Source organism: Dipodomys spectabilis, unplaced genomic scaffold (assembly GCF_019054845.1).
Source record: "Dipodomys spectabilis isolate Male_0828 unplaced genomic scaffold, ASM1905484v1 ptg000427l, whole genome shotgun sequence".
Lineage (NCBI taxonomy): Eukaryota > Metazoa > Chordata > Mammalia > Rodentia > Heteromyidae > Dipodomys > Dipodomys spectabilis.
Window position 1 is genome coordinate 358415 of NW_024871104.1, and position 23390 is coordinate 381804.

A 23390-nucleotide genomic window follows, 5' to 3' on the forward strand; every position below is an offset into this window, starting at 1 on the left:
GACTTATTAAAATTTTGAAGATAAATAGATTTCTGTGCTTGCTTTCTTTCCCACTCTCTATCTTTAGAAAGATAGACAGATAGACAAACAGACAGATAGATAGATAATCAACAATATCCTTCAACCTATTTCCAAAATTGATTTTGTAACTTCAATTTGCTTGCCTTCACAAATAAATTATACTATCACTTGTGAGTTTCTTTAGACAGCTCTTATAGTATGGTTATTAGAATTGTGTTTTTATATCAATTTAAAAAAAAATTACCACTGTAGTTTTGAGCCTGATATTTCATGAAATAAAAGCATTAAAATAACAACATAACAGACTCTGAAAAATATTTGTTTCCTTACTTTTTTTTTTAAGACTAGACTACTAAAATCTTATAATTTGTTTTTCTTACTTCAGGTAATCGACTTGGGTTCTGGTAAAGGCTATCTGAGCTCCTTTCTGGCCTTGAAGTATGGATTAAAAGTTTACGGGGTTGATTCCTCAAATACCAACACTCACGGAGCTAAGAAGAGAAACAGGAAATTGAAGAAACATTGGAAACATCATACTCAGTCAAGGGTAGATGTCAATGGACTGGCATTAAGAATGACAAAAGAAAGAAAAGTGAAAAACGAGATTAAACATAAAGCAGATATAGAGGAAATATATGACAACAATCCTAGGAATCAAGAAATGATAGCTACTTCAGATATTTTGACAGATTATTCGAGCTCTGTAATTTCTGACTTAAGAAAACAAGTGGAAAACCAACAAGTTCAACCACATGAAGGAGAAAATTTGTGTTTTGAAAATGACTTTTCTCTGATTGACCTTTTGCCTATCAATGCCATAGAGCCAGCTTCTTCATCACAGATATCCAACAGAGAAATGTCTGAAGCAAATAAAGGAAGAAGGAAAATGGTACCAAAATCAAACGAACCAAGTATATATTCACCTTTAACCTCTTTCATCACAGCTGATTCAGAACTACATGACATTATTAAAGATCTGGAGGTAATTTCTCTTTTGAATCATTGAATCTACTAAAATGCTGTAAACATAGAATTTAATTTGAATAGCTTAGTTACCATAGTAATGTGATCTTATTTGATTAAAATAATCTAAAGACTTAAGAAAATAAATCCTAAGTAGGTTTTCACTGTTGTCACAACTGTCAAAGTCTAGAACTGTCACATTCTAGACTATATATTATATACAATAATAAAGTCACAACTGTCACACTCTAGAATAATATATCCTTTTATTTATTTCGGTTCTCCTATACCAAAGATAAAAACTAGAACCAAAGTTATCAATAAACTAAATCCTCTAACTGCAATTTAAAGATTGTTAAAATTATAGTCCAAGGTCTTCTCAGCTTAGTGATGACCTCTCACTCTGTTGAAAGTAGATTCTTTTCCTAATAAATATTGTTATTATTTTCAGACTACTAATTATCAACAAGGACAAGGTGCTTACAATCCTCCAAAAACTGCTTTAAAGAGAATTTTAGATACAACAAATAAATATTGTATTGCCACCTACAGAGACAATTGTTTTTCTTAGATTAAATTGTAATTCTGGTTGTTTTCTAGATTACATGGGCAGATGCAACATTTTAATAACATTCTGAATAATACTTAAACAATTTCATGTTTTCCTGAATATAATTATTAAAATATACATGATTTGTAAGTTAATACTTCTCTTAATTTGAATTTGCAAAGTAACATACATAATAAAAATGCCAAAATAATTGGTAAACATCTACTGAATTATAAAATTCAGTATGGTATGCTAGAGATTGTACCAAATCATTTGTAAGAGTTAAGTGAAGAGTTAAGGTACTATATTACCCCAATTTTATCGATAAGGAAAATTTTTAAATTTTTTTATTGTAAAAATACTGTACAGTGGGGTTACAATTACATGAGTAAGGTAATGAGTACATTTTTTGTTGAGCATTAATACCCCCTCCTTTGTTTTCCCCCTACCATCCCTTTCCTTCCCACTTCCCTAACTCATCATCCTCCCCCAAGTTGTAAAGTTCATTTTCAGCATAGTGTCTTGTATGTCTCATTGTTATAATGGGCCAACCTGTATCCTTGTTTCAGCATTGTGTTATTTCCCTTTCCCTCCCCAAATTAAAAAAATTTATATGCAAGATGAAGGGCACTGGAATCAAATACAGTGACAACAGGGGTTATAGCATAAGTGGGGAGGGGGAGAAATTTTATGGATAAGAAAATTTAAAACAATCCCACATGTGCCTGAAATGAGATTTAAACCCAGGCTGTATGTCTTACAAGGCTATATTCTTAAATATTGTAACAATTTATAGAATTGGGTTTATTAATAATTTGTTCTTTGGTATTCCTTAAACACATGTATCACCAGTATACATTAAAAATTGATTTAATTGATACTGATAAGGATGTAAACTGTTGGGGAGCACCCCTAACATTTTAGGGACATGATGGTTTCATTTAAAAATAACTGAGTACTGTCTGTGTTCCCATCAAGATCTTACACTTGCAGGGTGCCGGTGGCTCTTGCTAGAACCCTAGCTGAGATCTGAGGATCACAGTTGCAAGTCAGCCCAGGCAGGAAAGGCCATGAGACACTTATCTCCAATAAACCACCAGAAAACTGAAAGTGGCCCTGTGACTCAAGTGGTAGAGCACTATTCTTGAGATGAAGAGCTCAGGAACAGCGCCCAGGCCCAGAGTTCAAGCCCTACAACCGACCATAAAAGAAAAAAAGATCATACACTTAATACAACTTTGGGACTTCTGAGTCTTAAGGGTGTCAACTGGAAAATTGAGGGATGACTTCCCTACAAATCTTCAGTTCCACCAGGTGCTGTTTGCTCATGCCTGTAATCTTAACTACTCAGGAGGCTGAGATCTGAGGATCATAGTTAAAAGCCAGCCTAGGCACAAAAATCCTTGAGGCTCATTTCTAGTTAACCACCAGAAAACCAGAAATGGAGCTGTGGCTCAAAGTGATAAGAGCAGGAGGCTTGAGAAAAATAGCTCAGGGACAACACCCAGGCCCTCAGTTTAAGCCAGATGACCAAAAAACAGAAAAAAAAAAAAAAAAAAACCACTTCAATTCCTAATGATAATTGAGTACAAATGTTATATAGACCTTTTGCTCCTTTTTAAATTTCTGTTAGTCACGTCAAAGACAAGACTTTTTAATGACTTGTAAATTGACTAAAATTCTGTTCATGTATGCATTTTGCCCATTACACGTTTTTCGGTACTGGGTTTTGAACTCAGGGACCTATAGTTGTTAGGCAGTTGCTCTACAACTTGAACCATATCTTCAGCCACAGAACATAAAATTTTATATTTAATTTTATATTGCTATATTTGAAATGATGAAAAGCTAAATATTTGGTATGAGGAGTAGAAAAGCCATATTTGAAGCACTTTTATTTTTATATCAATGTATGTTTTTTGATGAGCAATCTGAAGAAGCTTATCATTAAAAAATTTCATTAGTGTAGTCAAAATAGGATATAAATATCTTACATCACAGGCTTAGCCTATTAGTACATGCTACATATCTTTGAGCCAACCCTTGGTTTACACTATCTGTTGATCCAATACTGATTGTGAAAGAGATGAGAAATTAAAGGTATGAGCCATTATGCTTCACTCTGTTTTTAACTCTCCTTTGGGTTACCAAAGTTTACTTTTCTTCTTGTCTTTAAAGGATTGTTTAATGGTGGGTTTACATACCTGTGGTGATCTTGCTCCAAATACTCTGCGGATATTTACTTCCAAGTCTGAAGTCAAAGGAGTTTGTAGTGTGGGTTGTTGCTACCACCTCTTATCTGAAGAGTTTGAAGACCAACCCAAAGGTATAAAGCTTTTCCATGTGTTACAATTTTTATTTGATTAATGATTGCTGTTTTCTGTTTCTCTTTTTTTTCCTTTTGGAAATTATTGTGATTTGACTTAACATTAAGATAACATTTAGCTGACCACTAATAACTCATGCCTGTAGTCCTACTTACTTAAGATCTGAGTATCACAGCTCCAAATCTGCTCAGGACAAAAGTCTGAAAATGATATAAAAACTTCATGTTGATCTTTATTTTTTTAATTGGGATTTGAATTCAGGAACCTTTGCTTAGAAGATTTTCTTTAATCATTAATAACACAGATTTTTTTTTGTAGAAAGCATTGGCTTAGGGTGTATTATTTGGTTCTGTGAGCTCCCAGTCCTAAGAAAGGTGCAATGATTATTTTTTTAATAAGTAGCCCAGTATGGAGATGGAGGTAGACACTTGGGATTTGTAAATTTAAAGATAATATTCCTACATTTAATACCTTTAATTTCAGCTGCTTGCTTCTTTCTTTCACATAATCATTACCCTGAAGATATATTCTCTTTCCAAGGAATACCTCTTTAAGACTGTCCTGCTAGACCCTAGCAGCTGTTGATTTGCACCATCTGGTCTTAATACTTTTCCACTAAAGGTAGAATTTTCCTCTCCTTTTGGCAGTATACTCTATTCTCTACCAATAATTTTTTTTTACAACCACCTTACTCTACCTCCAGAGTTATCCCCAGAATGGTCCTACTTATTTGAGATGTTTATTTATTAATGTATATTAATAAATATAATAATAATAGAAATTTTAGGTTATGAGTAATTTTATTTATTCTCTGGTTTTTGTCAAGTATATAAAAAAAAAAGTCTGATTAAGGTGAACATCACTACTTTTGGCAACCAGGAAGTAACAGTTTTTTACCTACTATCTGGTTTTCAAATCCTACTTATAAAGAGATTTACAGAAGCTGCTTGCCAGGATTGAAAAAAAGTATTGACTAGTTACTTATTTGCCAGTCCATTTTATATCACTATTCGGGTATCTTTTCTAATCAGTTGTTACAATAAATGGTTAAGGAATATTTATTGACAGTGTATATTAATTAAAATTAACTAGTTTGTCGGATGGAACAGCATTGAAGAGCACAAAGGAGTGATAATGATTGGCTTACCCACATACTTGGTTACTTTCTTTCATGCCAAGGAAAACATTATCAGATTGATGAGCCATTAGAGCTTAAACTTAGTCTTATCATCCCAACTAAGCACTTTAATTTAAATATAATGATGTAGATTAATGTTTATGTCATATGTATTGACTAGAGTATTGAAAAAAGTGGCTAGAAATAGGGGGAATATATCTGTGTTGCCTTCTGTGGCAGCTGCATTCACATAGGTAATAGGGTACCTGATTGAATTGAACAAATGTTTTTTGAATAGCTACTATTTCTAGTCCTCTGTACTTGGCACTTCGTGTATAATAAAAGGAAATTGTGAAGGGCCTCATAAAAAAAGTAAATGCTTTGGGAAAGAGGTAAAAAAGAAATTCAAATAGATGACAAGAAGAGTTCAATTTAGCAAGCATTTATTAAGTGCCAGCTGTGTTCCACTCTATTTTAAGTGGCAGTGATCTAACAACGTATGAGGTACCATTTTTACTCTCAAAGAACTTTTTCTAGAAGCCCTTAGTTTAGAAAACCAGATATATACTTCACTAGTCATTTAATTTTTTTTCTTTTCCTACAAGCATTGTCAATCTATGGCAAAGCATTCCTGTCAAAAATATATACCGTAAATCACTGATAATATCAAATAGAGAATTCTGTGCTTCAGTGGGACAAGCAAATGATAATATTTTCATATATATATATATATGAAATGAACAGAAATCTGGATATTTGGGTTGTCAGAAAAGCAAAGAATAAGCAGGAAGAAAAGGATTGAGTAATACATGAAATGGGTTGAGATATATACAACATGAAATACTTTGGAGGTTAAGAAAAGTGTTGGAAAGCTAAAATGTAATAAGAAAATGTAGAAAAGTAAGTGGTATGAGTAATACAAGTTAACTAGATTTATGTTGCAGTTTTGCTTAATTCTAGACACCCACATTGATCTCAAAAAGTTTACTCACTTTTGGTGACAATCCATTTTCATTTCTCATACTTTATGGACTACCCTTGCAGTTTTTATAACAGTATTTCCTAACCCTGGTTGCCCAGTCAAGTCAAACTTGAGATATTTAGTATGCTACAGACTTGTGGCTTCTCAATTATAATTTCTAGGTATAAAAATTTTGAATATTAGTATCTTTAAGAAGCTACCTAGATAATTCTAGTAAACAATGTAGTTGGAAATAGTGTATTTCTTATCATTTTTAAGAAGTTTCAGAATTATAGAGGAAGATTTCCAGAAAGATATCCAAAATAATATATATTACTTATTTCAACATTCCTTGTCTACAGTCTTAAGTGGGCTCTGTATTCAGATCCATTTGAAGGTCCAGATCAAATGTTTAACTCACAAGCACTGAACAGAGTCTATTAACATGCCTGAAATTGGTGTAATTAACCCACAACAAAGTCCTGTGTACTAAGATCTTAAATGAAGACATTGGACAAACCAAACACAGATCTGAGAGGACAGGAAACTAGATTGTAAATATGGGACATGGAGTAGAAGCTAAACAGTTTCTTTTACTGTGTGTGTTTGTGTCTGTGTGTGTCTGTGTGTGTGTGTGTGTGTGTGTGTGTGTGTTGTGAGACAAGGTCTAAAACTGAGGATTCTGTGTTTCAGCTTCCCAGTATGCTGGGATTAATGGGGTATACCACCAGGACCAGCTGAAACTAGACAAATTCAAGGAAAGAAATACCTAAACTAAGCAGAGAATATCCAGGATAAATGTTGTAGTACCAACTAGAATTTTGATAGATTACCTTTATTGATGAGTAAGATACAGATAAGTGTGTAGATGTGAGGAGAGGAGTGAGGATAGGCAGAAGACATATACGTACATACACAGAGAAAGGGGAATAGGGAGGTAAGGAACACAGGTGAACAATGACAAAAATAGTGGCTAATTAACAGCCACTATTCTGCTAGATGAAATATGATTGAAATCTTACTTTGTAGCTATAATACATCCTATATGGTTCTAGTATTTTTTTACCAAAACAGAAATATATCACTATATAGATTGCTCATTATATTAGAATAACTCACTTAAAGAGCAATAGTTTATGTGCACAAGGTATTTTCTGTACTATATTCTGTTATATATCAAATGTGTATCCCAAAAGGTCAGAGATGTCATGTGTCCCTTACTTCATCTCCTACATACCTGCCTCTCATTCTCACTCTGTGCAATTCTGTTTGTATGTTTGAATTGGGGCGATGTTGCTGTTGGGATGAAATGCAAATGGAGTTACTAATAGTCCAGTATAATATAGTAGAAGATTCTGGCATGTACACTATTATGATAATATTTACTATGTAAATAATACCTTTTTGCATGAATGTTTACCCAATAATATTGTGGTAGACCATAGAGGTGGTCTCTCATGAATGTGAGTTTTCAAAAATGCTTCAAAGGTCTCTATGAGTCATTAGTAATATTGAATTTATACCATATGTTTTAAAAACTACTTTTAAATATTTTTAGGTTATGAGCCAGTAGTCCCTAAGAGAACAAAAGTATAAGAAATAGTTTTATTAAAGTGCTTTATGGAATATACATTTTCCCAAGATTAACTAGTTAATCTTAATATTATTATCATAATTAAGTTGAAATATTTCTATTATTTCTTCTCTTAGAATGTGGAGAGAAAACATTTTTTTGTGAAATTTCAGTATAACTTGGATATTTTTCCCATGAAAGTAGAAGTCAGCTGTATGAAACTCTACCAGTTACAGCTACCAATCACATTTTGTTCAGGCATCAGTTATCAGAGAATGAGCCCTTCTATGGCCTTAGAATTAAGTGCATCTCGTAGAGCGCTAGCCTTGAGCTGAAGAGCTGAGGGACAGCGCCCAGGCCCAGAGTTCAGGCCCCAGGACCGGACCCAAAAAAAAAGAAAGAAAGAAAGAAAGAAAGAATTAAGTGCATCTCAACTACTGTAAATTATGGCAGTTTGGCTAGATTAGGAATTGATATGAGGCACAGTTTTTATTGGCCAGACAAGAGAGTCATGTCTCCTAGAAGGTTTCTGTTATTTATTTATTTTGACTCTTAAAACTGGACAAGACAAAAGTGCTACTTTTTAAAAATTTCTGTATGGATTTACTCAATGGAAGAGAATTATTTATAACTACATGCATTGAAGGTGGCTCAGTGGTACAGCGCTTGCCTTGCATGCATGAAGCCCTGGGTTCGATTCCTCAGCACCACATAAGCAAAAAAAAAAAAAAAGCCGGAAGTGGCGCTGTGGCTCAAGTGGTAGAGCGCTAGCCTTGAGCTGAAGAGCTGAGGGACAGCGCCCAGGCCCAGAGTTCAGGCCCCATGACTGGACCCAAAAAATAAATAAATAAAATAAAGTAAAATAAAATATATTCTGTCAGTTCTCTAAATGAGGTTTCAGCTGAGAGATAAATAGCAACTTCACTTTTACTGTAAGTTTAAATGATTATTTCAGCAATTTAGAAGTGTGAAAGGAAATGAGAAAGGCAGAGACCCTGTAGTCTCATTAGGTAGTTTCTTCTTTGCCTTTCATGTGAGCTTTATTAAAAACAACTCCTGTGAAGGCACAAGTTTGTGCTTGGTCTGCTTTTTCTTCACCTTCTCCCAATGCACTTCCAAGGAGTCTTTTAGCAGAATTAGTCCACCCCAAATACTGTAGATATGCAGAAGCTAATATTACAGGTGTGGCCCTAGCACATCCATAGTCTGGCTTATGTTTGCCTTCTGCTTTTAATGTGTAGAACGGTGATTCTTCGGTTAGTTTCTTTATTTATTAGCTAGCAGAAGGTTGCAGGCACATGTTTGTGGCATTTTTCAGGCTAGCTCTCTTTGTTCATGTAACCTATGGGAATTTTAAGAGAGAATACTAAATATTTTTTTTCTTCACTTTCTCTGAAGTTAGTTTCATCACATTTTTTTTAAATCAGTCCTGGGGCTTAAACTCATGACCTGAGCACTATCCCTTAGCTTTTTCACTTTAGGCTGGTTCTCTACCACTTGAGACAGGGTTCTGTTTCTGGCTTTTCAGTGGTTAAATAAGAGTATCATGGACTTCCACATTCTGTAAACCATGTTTTATATAGTTTTTAGATGTTTTATTGGAGGAATAAGATTTCATTACATTGGTATGATTTTAGTTCATGTATCCTGTTTTAATTTCTCCTTTCTTTTGTAACCTAGGTTATGGAGCTTCTATCTTTTTCTTTTCCTTTTTTTTTTTTAATTTCAGGTTTACTTTGTGTGTGTGTGTGTGTGTGTTAACACAGGCTCAGAAAAGAGATTGACCAAGTTCAAGATAAGCTCTATCTGTAATGTAAAATGCACAAGACTTCTAAAAACCCACATTTTAAGGGGGGGGGGGGGAAGCATAGTTCTCACCAACACTTAATATCACCCTACAATGTGATATTCATTAGGCATAAGGGTATTAGAAGCATAGAGTGATGTTCATATGAATGAAAAAGTACTGTAGTAGAAATGTTTTGACTAACTAGAGTCCTCCTTCTGTCTCTACAGAGATGTATGCATGGATAAAGCTGATAGCCATTGTAGATTATCTTTAAATTAGTGAAACAAGAATTGTGAAATTAGATGATTTATCACTTTTGGCACTAGTATTGTTGTCTTACTTGAGTATAACTTTACAAACATGTCTGTTACTTAAACTGAACCTGACTTATTTCTATTGGCACATTTTTGGCTTAGATTTTGTATATATTTCTCTCAATTATATTGCCTTTGCATAAACAAATACTTGGATTTTCTTCCATGATTATGCATTTGGATGATAATGTGAAGTTTTTGAAAATCATGAATCCATATGAGTACAATAATGACATAAATGGTGTTAACATTTCACAAAGTTTTAATATTCTGGTTTTTAACAAGGAAAACTAAGCTAACTGTCTTTAAAAAAACTAAAAACTAACTATTGTTAGTTTTCCTTATTCATTTTTTTAAATTACCAATTATTAACCAGTTCAATTATTAACAAGTCAATGAGAAACTTGCAGGAACTATCTCAGTTTGAAAGGGGTTTATGAGGTCACCAGTCTAGCTATTCTCTTCAGTCTTAAAGGAGATAAGTAGACTACTGTCAACTTGTAGATTAAAAGCTTTTGTTGGAATATGACATTACTTTCACTGTTCAGCTGAACCTGTATCACAGATAAAGTCGTGCCAATTTGTATGGAATAAACAGATTTCTTGGCATTCTTAGTACAATTACCTCACACTGACAGCTGTATCTGATCTTCAGTAAGCTGTATGTTTTCTAGAATGTTGGCACTGATTTTGTTTGTCCTGGGGCATTTTTTTTTGCCTACTTCACAGTTTTTAGAAAAGGATCTTTAATAATTCATTCTCTTTTTTCTTTAATTTGAACCTCATTTTTTGTGACTAATATAAAATGGTTTTAGAAGCTTATGTACATTGAGTTTATTTAGCATAAAGAAGTTTTCCTTGTACTCATGATAAGAAAAGAAGCTATGACTTCTTAGATCTAAAACAAAAATTAATATATCCATTTAGAAAGAGTAGAAAAGGACTATCATGTCTGCTTTGAATATAAAATAATGTAAAAGCAAGTCTGGTAGATATTCATAAGAAGTTGACAATAAAATTAACACAAGGCAGGCTTAAAAAAAAAACAAAAACAAAAAAAAAAGCAAACGCATTTAGACTTCTGGAAGGATTGAAATAGAGTTCCTGCCTAGCAAATGTGAGGCTCTATTAAAACAAAGGGAATTTTGTAATTAAGGGGGAGTAATTTTTTTCTTTTAGTTTCTAAAGAAAGACATACTTGGCTTGGTGGATAGTGCTGTTATTCAATATAAAGGAACTAGCTGGAGCTCTATCTTTAAGAGACTGACAAGTTTCTAAAGCCTTCAAAGATGACTAAGAAATAGAAGAATAAACAAAAGGTTATCCCAAAATTATTATTTGAAGGTAACAAAGGAAATGAGGAAATCATGGTTCACTGATAAGGGTGAAAAGTGCCCATCTTGACTAGACTGGAACAGGAGTACACAGTTAAAGAAGACAGTGATACAGAGTAGAAGAAACAGTGAACCCTGACCATGGAAGATGTAGGCAGGAGGCCTCATTCTTCGTGAGATTCATAATCTGATCAAGATTGTTTCCAAAGATATTTAAGTCTACCTGAAAGGCTTTATTTAACTGAGGGTTTCTTGCTTCTGTGTCATTTATTTGCACTTATTTGTTAGAAGAGCCTATAAAGCCACCATGTATTAATCACAGAAGGAATCATGATGCCTATTAGAAAACTTCATGATGATTATATGACGAAATATCCAGTGTCAGGGTTTCACATAGCCTAACAGTTCCTTTAAATTTCTTGAGGACCTTTTGAGTCTGTAAAGGTGCTTTGGATATGGAGCCAGGGGAGACAGATCACACAGTAAGGCTGTCCTTCTGTCTTGGGTTTTGTTGTGTAAGGTTTACAAAGGGGCTTCTGATTAGGTCCCCTTATGTCGGCCTTCATGTGGTGGTAATGTTTTTATACACTTGGTGTTGAGTATGTCTTCCACTTCTCCCAGTTCTAAAATTGTTCTACCACAGCCTCTAGGATTTTGTCAGTCATTACCAAATTGTCTTTATCTGCAGTGTCTTTTTCTGAAAGGCCCTGAATTTTCTTGTATGATCAAACATTTATCTCTTACCTTCAAAAGGGAATTTCTCATGTCTCTAGAGCAGTAAGTTTTTCTGTCACGTGTCTTGTATGGAATAATTACCTCTTTCTAGCTCATTGCTTCTTTTAGACTCATTTGTTATCTAAAACTGTGTACAAAATCACCTCCCAAACTTATTGCAGTTTATTGCCACAATAGTATTTTTTATTCCTAATAGTTTCTGTGGGTCAAGAACTTGAGAATAATTTGGTTATTGGTTTCTTATTTTAGATTTTTTTTTTGGAAATGATATATTCGGCCCAATGTAATGTATTTGTCAGAAATTCTGTGCTCTTTTTCAATGTAATATTAAGTTATATTATTTTTCTGCCCAAGTGTTTTTAAAACTATCATTCCAGAAGGATCTCTCTGCCTATTTTCAGCAAGTGCTATTTTCTTCACAGCCTAACGTGAATTGCAGAGTAGTTGTAGCCACTAATTATACTTTTCATTACAAATCCATTTTATTTTATTGTATTTTAAAATTGAGGTTTGGTTCAAGCAATAAATTGACTTCCATCTATTTATTCCAGTGTTTTTCAAGCTTGTTTGATCATTTCTTTCTTTGTAGATATTTGGTTGGATATTAGAAAATATTGAGAAACAGATTGATATTTTAAATTATAAGAGATTCTCTATTTTTGAAGAGTATAACTTACTTGAAGCATGCATATTTGTATATATATTATATGTACATTGTTTTGTCTTTTGCTTCATTAAGTCATCCCTTGATACAGTTGATCCTTGGTTTCTGTTTTTGTACAGGATTAGCTGTAGCGTCTCAAATTCCAAAAATCTGTGAATTTTCAAGTACTTTATATACATGAGCATAGTATTTAGTCTATGTATATCATTGCCTATACTTGAAATCATCTCTGGATGGCCTGTGATACCTGGTACAATGTAAATATCATATAAATGTAAGATTTGCCTGTTATAAGCTTATCCTTTAGCATTCATGTCTCTTTTAAATGCTAAAACCTTCAATAAAACACAACTAGTATAAATTGTTCTTGGAAGCAAATATGGCAAAAAGCAACTTGGATAGACTTTGGAGATTCCGTGAGTTCTCCATAATTGTAAAAAAGGTTGTTTATAAATGTAAATTTATAGCTTGATAGTTAAAACCATTGATTCTTGACTCAAACTGCCTTGGTTTAAATTCTAAGTCTGCCATGTTACTAGATTTAGAAATTGGACAGCTTTCTTAACCTGCCTTTAGTTACCCTATCTGAAATATGGGAATAATTGTATACCTAGTTCATAGAATTACTCTAGGAACTAAGCAAGTCAGTGGCTTTAAAGCATTAACAATATTTCCTCATAATATTAAGTAATACGTTAAAAACTACCATTATGATTTATATTCTTATTTTAGAGGTAGGGCTATATCTGAATATTAGTCTATCAGTAGGATATTTCACAAATGTTAATACTTGAAAGAATCCTTTATCACTGGTTCTCTGGAGGAGGACTGGGACTATGTCTCAAGAGGCTAATACTGCCAAAAACAAACAAAAATGCTATTTGATCCTTTATAGTAGTTTATTTCATGAGATTTACCTCATTTGCATTTTCTTTTAAATATTTCTTTTTGTTTTCACATTTGTAGTTCTTTTTACTTTTTAGCTTAAAAGAAATTTATATATATATATATTCCATTAATTCTGTCAGTTTTTATAATTTGTATTGAAATTTATTTTCCAGGCTTTAATTTAAAATAAATTTTCTTTTCTTTTCCCTTTTCAAAGACTCCGTAGAACTAATGGTTCCATATGAAAAGTTAGAACATCAGGAAGTTACATATGTGAGTTGGGCAGTAGATATGTTGATGTCTGGTGTCATTACTTGAATCAAAAGTACAGTGAAGCCAGATTAAAACAGTTGAAAATACTGCATGCAGCCTCTTTAAACATTAAAGAAAAAAGACCCTATATAGCTATTCTTTTTCTTAGAAGTGATCATAGTAAGCTGGGTGCTGGTGGCTCACGCCTGTAATCCTAGCTACTCAGGAGGCTGAGATCTGAGGATCGCGGTTCAAAGCCAGCCCGGGCAGGAGAGACCGTGAGACTCCTATCTCCAATAAACCACCAGAAAACCGGAAGTGGCGCTGTAGCTCAAGTGGTAGAGCGCTTGCCTTGAGCTGAAGAGCTGAGGGACAGTGCCCAGGCCCAGAGTTCAAGCCCCACAACCGACAAAAAAAAAAAAAAAAGAAGTGATCATAGTAGAAAAAAAAATGTTGCTTTAGTATTGTTAGCAATGAATTCATACTATTCTATAACAAACTATTAAATGTTATATTAATAAGTCATATTTTTAAAATCACAGTCAAGTCAGCAATTAATGTCCAATATCTCTTTACTTACTTCCTGTAGCTATACAGACATGAAGATGATTTGCCATTTTATGTTTCTTTTGGTAAATCCTAGGAAAAAATCCTAGCAAATTGGTAGGAATCAGACCTGAAAACTTAAACACAAAACAGGTGTTATTGAACCAATACTATTTTTACAAAACTAATGTTTTTAATTAACAAACTGGAATAAACTGTTGCAGATCACCACTTCCATATTTAACTACTGTTTAACTTTCTAAATGACTGATTTGCTTTCTCATTAGATTATTTACTTTAACCGAAAAGGAAAGAATGTTATTTAAATAATAGGTATTTTCTCCCTATCTGCAGAATGTCCTCAAGAAAAGTGGGGATTTCCAATGTGCAGCTATTTGAAGGAAGAGAGATGGTGCTGTGGTCGCAATGCTAGAATGTCAGCCTGTTTGGTATGCTTTGATTTTTATTTCCTATAGTCAAATCTGTGTTTAGATGTTGCAAAATTTCTTATTTTTGGCTGTGCTCATATGTCAGATGCCACATTTTTACAGATCTTTAACATTTTGTTTACTATAAATTATGAGAAAACGATATGCTCTTCAAACATTATGCATTGTTCCTGCAGTGTCATAGCTAGTATTTACACATCATTCTCTAGTTACTACATAAAATGGACCAACTACCAAGCCTTAAAATACAAAATCAGTTCAATACATTCTATCTGACCCTATAATGTATTCACATTTTTTATAAAAGTCGTTCAGTCTCAATATTTTTATGAAATGGAATAAAATACTAAGATACCTGGGACATGAAGTAATTGTCTAATTAAATAAAAACTTTACTATGCCTGATTTGACAAGGGTCCTTAGACTGAGGACATCCTAATTCATAGCAGTTTTTGTTCCTGATTCTACGTTGGCTTGCAAAAGAGGTAAAACATTGTAGGTGGTCTCATTGTCATGAACAATTTAAAATATTGCAGCTATATAGATGAATAAATCTAGAGACTGAAGGTGCAAGATAAGGACTATAGTTAATCAATTACATTATATACTGAACACTTTGTAAGAGTAGATTTTTTGGTGTGCTCTTAACAGACAGAAAAGGTAACTGTTTGTATATTTTGTAAATTATATATCATTTGTATATTAAAGCACCAATACTTGTATCCTAGCCACTCAAAAGGTTATGATTCTGAAGATAAAGGTTCAAAGCTAGCCTAGGAATAAAAGCCTATGAGACTCAATCTCCAAACTAACTAAAATCTAGGCTGGAGCTGTGACTCAAGTGGTAGAGCTCTACCAATCAAGCAAGGCAGTTGAGTACACAGCCCTAATCAAGCCTTTGTATTAGTGCCCCCTCCCAAAAAAACACATTATTATTAGATATCTATACAATAAAATATTTAATGATGTATAGTTGATTAAATATTTTAATGTTCAACCAGAAGATAAATGCGTTATTTTAAAGCCCTTATTTCTTTGCAATTCTTATACTATTTCTCATGTTGCTATGTAACTGGCAGAGATTATAAATTGTAGAAATGGTTTAGAAATCTGTTTTTGCCCAAACAAAAATTTCCTTAATTTAACCCGAGTTAAAATACTTTACTGGAAATTTTTCTTGTTCCTTTATTGTATGTGTAAGTGAAACTTGCTCAGAATCCTGTTTCAACAATAGTCATTCTTGGAATTACATTGTACTAGAACACTGATAACCTTATACCTCCTAGAAACTGAAAGTTAAGTCTTCTCAAAGGAAGTTGAGCTTTCTAAAAAAAAGTTTAAAAATATTGGCATCAAGGGATTTTACACTTAAACAAGGTAGATCTGTACCTCTCTGATAGGTAAAGAATGTACAGCCTGCCATCAAAATCATTTAATACATACTTCTCATATGGTTCTACTGGGCTGATCCTGTGTACCTATCTGTGTTAATCATTTTATATTGCCCTCAACTGATGTTATAATATCTAAATGACCCTTGGTAGAGAGAATGTATCCTTCCCCTGCTTATGATGTCTTTTTTATTGATAACCTTTGATCATAAGCTCGGTGCCTATAATAAGGTTTATAAAACCTCCATTTTAATAATCAGTGAACTGCCAAGAATCATTTGATGACAAAGGAAAGTCTAGCATTAAAAAGTAGATATTAGATTTTGTTCTAAAAGATAAAAGGAAACTTCAAGGAAGTAAAAGTACCCAAAATAACATAAATGGCCATTCATATTTGTTAGAAAAACAAAAGAATCTATTCATAAAACAATAATAATTGCTATAAAATAAACTTCAAAGAAACAAAAAATTAAGTTGAAAAACAAATTCCATAAATATAGAATTTAGAGAGCATATTGCTCTAAGGAGCTTCACTGATAAGCCTAGCTATTCTTAGAATGTCTCTCTTCTTACCTGCATCCTAACCCTTGCTCACCTTGACTTCTTTCCTTGTTTTTAATCTAAACTGATTTTGGAAAGACTAGAAAACATTTTTTCTGTTATATCTTGTTTTTTCATCTTTGCAACTAGAACTGACCCATCCTCGGCTGTATGATATTTTTTGACACAAATTAACTTCTTTTTTAAAAAAATTATTTCTCTATTCAGTTTATCCTGTACAAACATCCATAACAAAATTTAATTTGAAATTTGCATGATGAATACATAAATGAAAACTCATTGTTATTTTCAGTTGATTAATTTATTTTGGACTAGTTGCTGTTTAACTTCATATGAAAATGATGTAGTAATTTTCTCCTGTATTCGTTACATTCTACTTGACAATTGATTTTGATGGAGGCTATCTTTAAGTTTTTTTCATGTACCCTGAAGATATTCCAATTTTATTCTATAATTCCCAAAACAATTTCTGAGTTGTACATGTTCATACAGTGAACTTTTTTCCCAATAAATCTACATTGTGTGAAGGTATAAGTACATCAAGACTCAAAGAACAAATTTATATTTCTTACTCACTTGCTAATTAGCTATACAACTCGAGGCAGGTAGTGATTCTATCAATGACCTTGTGCATCTGTAAAAATTACGCTTACATGACCAGCACCAGTTCTCAACACAAACAAGGAAAACTTCTGAAGTGAAAACAACCCTGAAGTAGACAACTGACCTTAGATTGGCTCACCCTCAGTCCACTTATAGCATCAAATCATACACTTGGAGACCTAATAGACTTCAGATAGTTTTCTTTTTTCTGAGTGGTGCTATGGAATTATCCTTTGTGCACTGAGAAGATGATGATTGCTTGGCTATTGAGCTGTGCCATGATTCTAGTGGCAAGAACCTGTATCTCAAGTGGGCCATTCCATAGTCCTGCCGAACTCTGAGACTGTTTCACTTGAAAGTCTACAGTTAGATAAAACCTCTAACCAACATCTTGGCCTGAGCTGTGCAAATACAACATAGAAACATAAAAAATTTGAGAAAACAAGGCAGTATTATTCCTCTAAAAATCAAAAACTGTACAATAATAGACTCCAATGATATGAAAGAACGTATAATCTCAGGCAAAAAGTTCAAAAGTATGATTTTAAAAGTATGATAAATAAAATTAAAAAGGTAACAAGTAAATACCTGATTGAGTTACAAAAGGATACAAATAGACATCTGGATGAAACAAGGAAGACATTGCAAGATGTTAAAAAGGAATTCAATAAAGATTTAGGAATGCAGAAAAATAAAATTCATGAAATGAAAAACTCAGGTCAAATTAAGTTTCATTTGAAAATCTTGCAAGTAGATTGGATCAAGTTAAAGAGAGAATATCAGAGCTTGAAGACAAGGTAGCTGAATTACAGAAAATTCAGACAAAAAGGAAGACAAAATGCAAATAAAACACACATCTCTTCTGAGACACCATTGAAATACAAAAACATAAATCATATTTATAAAAGAAAGAGAAGTATATACTAAAGGTAGAAACATAGAAAATATATTCAATAAAATAATAGTAGAAAATGTCCCAAATTTTGGAAATGACATGGACATTTAGACTTTTAGGCTACTAAACAGCACAAGAAAAAATGTTTGTGTCATATGCTAGTTAAAACTCCATGTACAGAAAATGCAAAGAATATTGAAAGCTGCAAGAGAGTAGCATTAAATTGTAAAACAGGAAAATGTATCAGAATAGCAGTAGACTTGTATACACAAACTCTAAAAGCAAGGAGGGTATAGAATAATGTGTTGCAAGCCCTGAGAAAGTAACTACCAACTTAGAACTCTATAGCAAAGTTATTTATGATTAAAGAATAACAACAAACAACTAAAGGAATTCATGACATAAATCCATGAAAAATAAAAACTAAAAGAATCCCTACACAGAGAAGTGAAAGATATACATATCTATGAAGACATAGGAAATAATGAATTTCACCAGACAAGTTAAAGAAGATAAAGATTACAAAAAAAATCAAACACTAAAAAGAACAAAATGACAAGGAAATTAATACAAATCTGTCAAATTTTCTCTTAACATGTTTTGTCACCTTTGTTGAAAACCAGGTGGTACATATGCCTGAAATTCCAGACTACTCTGAAGGTAGAGATAGGAGGGTCCAGGTTCAAAACCAGCCTGGGCTTTGTTACAAATCACCTATTCTAAAAAATAACCCAGGATGTGGTGGATGATAGCTGTAATCCAGGTACTCAAAAGACAGAGGTAAAAAGATATTTGTCAGAAGACTATCCAGGCAAAAGTACAAATCCCTATTGAAAAGTGAACTGAAGCATTAAGAGGTTGAAAGTATGACTCTGGTACAGTGCTTGTCTATCAAGCTTGTAACCATGAGTTCAAATTCCAGTTCAGAGAGAGGGGGGGAAAAGAGAGAGAGAGAGAGAGGGAGACAGAGACAGAGAGAGAGCTTTCAGATGTAATCAATTCATTTTCTTTGTTTGCTGAAAGCTTCTTTTAGAACTAAGAATGTAGCTTGCTGGTAGAGCTTCAGTCCAACATGCACAAAGCCCTAGATTTGGTTTCAGCTCTCAAAATTAATGAGACGAAATTGTATGTTCTTTATAAGAAATACGTTGAAACGGTGTATAAAAATACATGTATATGTACATCATAACAGCTTGAAATTTGATTGTTTCACTGTTCTAAAGTTAAGTCCAACTAAGACATTTCACTGCTTTCCTGCTTTCTAGTTCCTCCTGGAATTCAGGGAGTGTGTGTTTCTATATATGAGCCTTGAGGCATTACTCCTAATTTATATGCACATGTAGTTGCCATTCTTTAAAGATATTACCATGTTTGTATAATTTTATGCTATCGCTTAATTATTTTGCATGTCCCTTTTATGAACCCTTGCAGTATGATTATGAATCATAGAAGACTAAATAAATATATCAGCAGTCTTTTCTCTCTCTTTTCTTCCTTGCAGGCATTGGAGCGGGTTGCAGTTGGCCAAGGGGTGAGTGAGAATGTTTCCTTTAATCCTGCTAATGAACATGACAGTTTTCTCTCAAGCACTCTTCAACTTGACCTACTAATGAACTTAAAGTCTGATGGATTTTAATAAATATCACCTCTTCTTGTCATCACTGCATAATCAAATCTATACATGGCCTTTAAAAGTGAACATTCACAAATGTAAATTGAGCTTTTAAGAGAGTTTCCACATTATGCTCTTATAGTAACTTTTCATTTCTTCATATTATATTAAACAGACTATAAATATTTCTAAAATATGTTGTTGCTGGCTATCAGGCTTTTATGGTTTTAGTTCAAACAAAGATAAACAAAGTACAGCATTCAGTATATTATTTAACTAATCTAAAACATATTTCAGTTGGTTGTTTGATAACTTTTTATATTGGCTCATTAGTCATTTGTTGCAATAGCAAATGAACTTGAAAGTGCAAACAGAAGTTTAATGTATTCCCATAGTGTCTATGTAATATTTACTATATTAAGTGGGATATAAATAGATATTTATAAAATTTATTTATCTTCCACCTTTAGTTAAGAAAATCTTTAGCATTTCTTCCCATTGCCCTCAGTACTAGAGCCTCAGGTGTGGTTGCGCTCAACTACTTGAGCCAAGCACTCCATCTTTTTGTTTTTGTTGTGATTTTGAGAATAGGACATTGTTAATTTTCCCTGGGCTAGCCTCTAACTTCATTCTGTCTCTCCCTAGGAATAGCTGGGTTTATTAGCCTGTACTTCCACAGCAGACCAAGACTTTCCAAAAGCTTTTTTAAAGCTTTTCAAAAGATTATTCTTGTTAAATCTAATTTTAGAAAACTCTTTCACTTATTTTCAAGGAACATTAATAATGTCACTTCAAAGTCAGCCCTAGTGGCTCACACCTGTAATCTCAACTACTTAGAAGGCAGAGACTATAAAGATTACAGAACACAACTGGAACAAAAAAAAAAAGTTAGCAAGATTGACATGTAAACAATAAGCCCAGCATGGTAATATGTTCATATTGTCCTCAGGTCTGTAGATAGAAAGATTACAGTTTCAGGGTATTCCCTGATTCAAAGCAACAACTAGAGACCCTAACTGAAGTGTTACTAAGGCAAAAGTATACTATATCTGTTGCTCAAGTTTATAGCACTGGCCTAAAAAGCACAAGACGTTTAGTTCAAAACTAAGAACTACCAAAATGTAAATACTAATGCTCATTTGAATTTAAAATATAACTTAACAATAATAGAGGCCAGGGGCTGATGGCTCATGCCTATAATCTTAGGTACTCAGGAGGCTGAAATCTGAGGATCAAGGTTGCAAGCCAGCCCATACAGGAAAGTCCAGGAGATTTCTATCGCCAATGAACCATTGAAAAACTGAAAGCGGCGATATGGCTCAAAGTGGTGTAGAGCATTAATTAGCCTTGAGCAAAAAATCTCAGAGACAGCTCCCCACCCCTGTGTGCACACTCCAGGACCAATTAAAATAATAATAATAATAGTATTAATAAGTGCCATTTACTCAAGACCAAGAACATTCATATGTTCTTTAGATGTTGTTGATATTTAATGTGTGAATTATGCCTGTAAAAAAATTGGTAAGAAATGATATGCTATGCTTGAAGGTATTAAAATTTTATTGTGTAAGGGGGAGCACTTCATTTTCAGACTGCTATGGTCCATTATAGCTCCATCCTATTCCAGTGTCCATCAAATTCTGGTGGTCTTTTCTATCTCCACCATATTGTAGTCTAAAGACTTTAGATAGATGTCATAATTTTTCTGTAGATTCATTTATTGGTCTGTTAAATAGGAAAAGTGACAGTAATAATAAAAACACTACCTTGCTTATAGCTATCTTATTACAGTGAAATGGATAAAACAACAAAATGCTTAAAACAATATCCAGTGTCACTTTACTACAAATAATTAATTATCATGACCGTGAAACTAATAATTAGGTCTTATACACAGTTTACCAAACTACTGGTCAAATTCTTCTCATCAAGTAAGGTTTAAAAAAAAGACAGTCCTTTGACCTATTTACATTTGTTATCCCCTGACAAACGTGAAGTAGAAGTAAGGTAGCAAATACCATAGGTTGAGTCTCTCTACTGGAATTCATACTGGTAAGTATACTATACATACTGTACTGTACTATACTATGATATATATGTCACCTAGTAGTTCCCTAGGCATCTGAGAAAAGAAAGCTCTCTATGTAATAGAGCTTTTATTTCCACACTGGTGGTATGGTGAGTCTTAATTTTGAAAGTGTTCATGCTTCTAAACCAGTCTGGTAAATTGGATTTGTTCTAAATTTTCATGGAATGTGATCCACAAAAGTGTTGGTTATATTCACTTAATTAATTGCAGAGCCCTGACTTCCAGCTTAGTGCCCTTTCTGTTTGACCTGTAAAATGCATTCATAATACATATGCTTTAAGGATGTAAACTTCCTGTTTCCTCCTTTTTTCTGATGCATTAGAATTAGAATTGTTAAAGCATTTATCACTTGTGAGAGAAGGAAATTAAACTGAGCCACATCTAGTGTATTGTAGTCCACACAGACAGCTTAAGAAATTTTTACTCCCTCCCACTTACACCCATCTGTATTTACCAGGATGGATAATCCTAGTTATTCCAAGAATGTGCATTTGAAGGCATTTCCTAAACTCTCTTCCATTTCTATTATGGAACAGCTGTAGACCTCTTATTAACTCAGGGTAATGGGAATGATTTATTCTGTCCTGTTTGCATTTCTTTATGCATTCCATTTGTATATTTCTCTCACTAAAAAAAGATTTGTTTTTTGTTGTCAACCTACACTTTTAATAAGAGTATATACATTTATTTATAAATTATCTCAACACTATTTCGTATAATTTTCTTAAAAGCATGAGTAAGTTTTAGCCATTTCAGGAGTTTGATATAAAAGTTTCCTTCTACTAGAGTTAATACAAGAAAAGTTGTAAGAACTGTAACCAATTTATAGTGCTATTCATGCAATAGTAGATTTACCAAAATGCCCTGCATTTCAATAAAATAAGATTAGATGTTAATATCTAAAAGGGGATTTTAGCATTTTGTGAGAGAAGTAAAGAGATTTTTTTCAAGGAACTGAGAGTTACATGTCAGAGATTATTGTGTTGTGAAAGCATGTTAGTGAGGTGGGAAAATGAAAATCAAAAATATATCTGGAGATAGATTTTAAATGAAATACTTTGTCATCGTTTTGGCAGAAGGAAACTTTTCAAATTAATGGCTTTTGTCTCTATTTGTGTTTAGAAACAGTTTTTGTTTTGTTTTGTCGGTCGTGGGGCCTGAACTCTGGGCCTGGGCACTGTCCCTCAGGTCTTCAGCTTAAGTTGAGCACTCTATCACTTGAGCCACAGTGCCACTTCCAGGTTTTTCTGCTTATGTGGTGCTGAGGTGCATGCTAGGCAAGCTTTCTACCACTGAGCCACCTTCCCAGGTCCCTTGGAAAGAGTTTTTAATGTAGGAATTGTGCCTGTCTGCAATTATTCATTTATTTGCTTGTAAACACTCAAATATGTATGAATCTACCTCCAATGAGTGATTTTAGCACTATAGTAGTTGTGGTTGCTCCACTAACGTGCTTTTTAAAAATATTTTATTAGAATATATTAGTTATAGGAGATAGATTTCTTATGATACTTTCTAACATGAATATAATATATACAAATCTAATTCACCCCCTCTGTCATTTCCCTTATCTCCCTCTTCTTAAAAGGGTTTCAGGCCAGATATCAATGGATCACACATGTAACTCTAGCTAACTCAAGTGGTTGAAATCTGAGGATTGTGGCTCAAAGCCAGCCTGGGCAAAAAAGTTCATGGGACTCTTATCCCCAAATAGCCACCAAAAAGCCAGAAGTGGATCTGCGGCTTAACACTAGCC

At 33.4% G+C, this 23390-nt stretch overlaps 1 protein-coding gene across 1 annotated transcript in view; it reads left to right on the plus strand.

Moving 5' to 3' along the window:
* The window catches only part of Mettl25 (methyltransferase like 25), a 51074-nt gene that overhangs the window by 16877 nt on the left and 10807 nt on the right, over window positions 1-23390 (plus strand). The window contains exons 4-7 of the mRNA XM_042668307.1: window positions 407-1003; window positions 3713-3860; window positions 14389-14483; window positions 19435-19464. Of these exons, the coding sequence (XP_042524241.1) occupies window positions 407-1003; window positions 3713-3860; window positions 14389-14483; window positions 19435-19464 (870 nt within the window). The remainder of the gene's footprint in view (window positions 1-406; window positions 1004-3712; window positions 3861-14388; window positions 14484-19434; window positions 19465-23390) is intronic.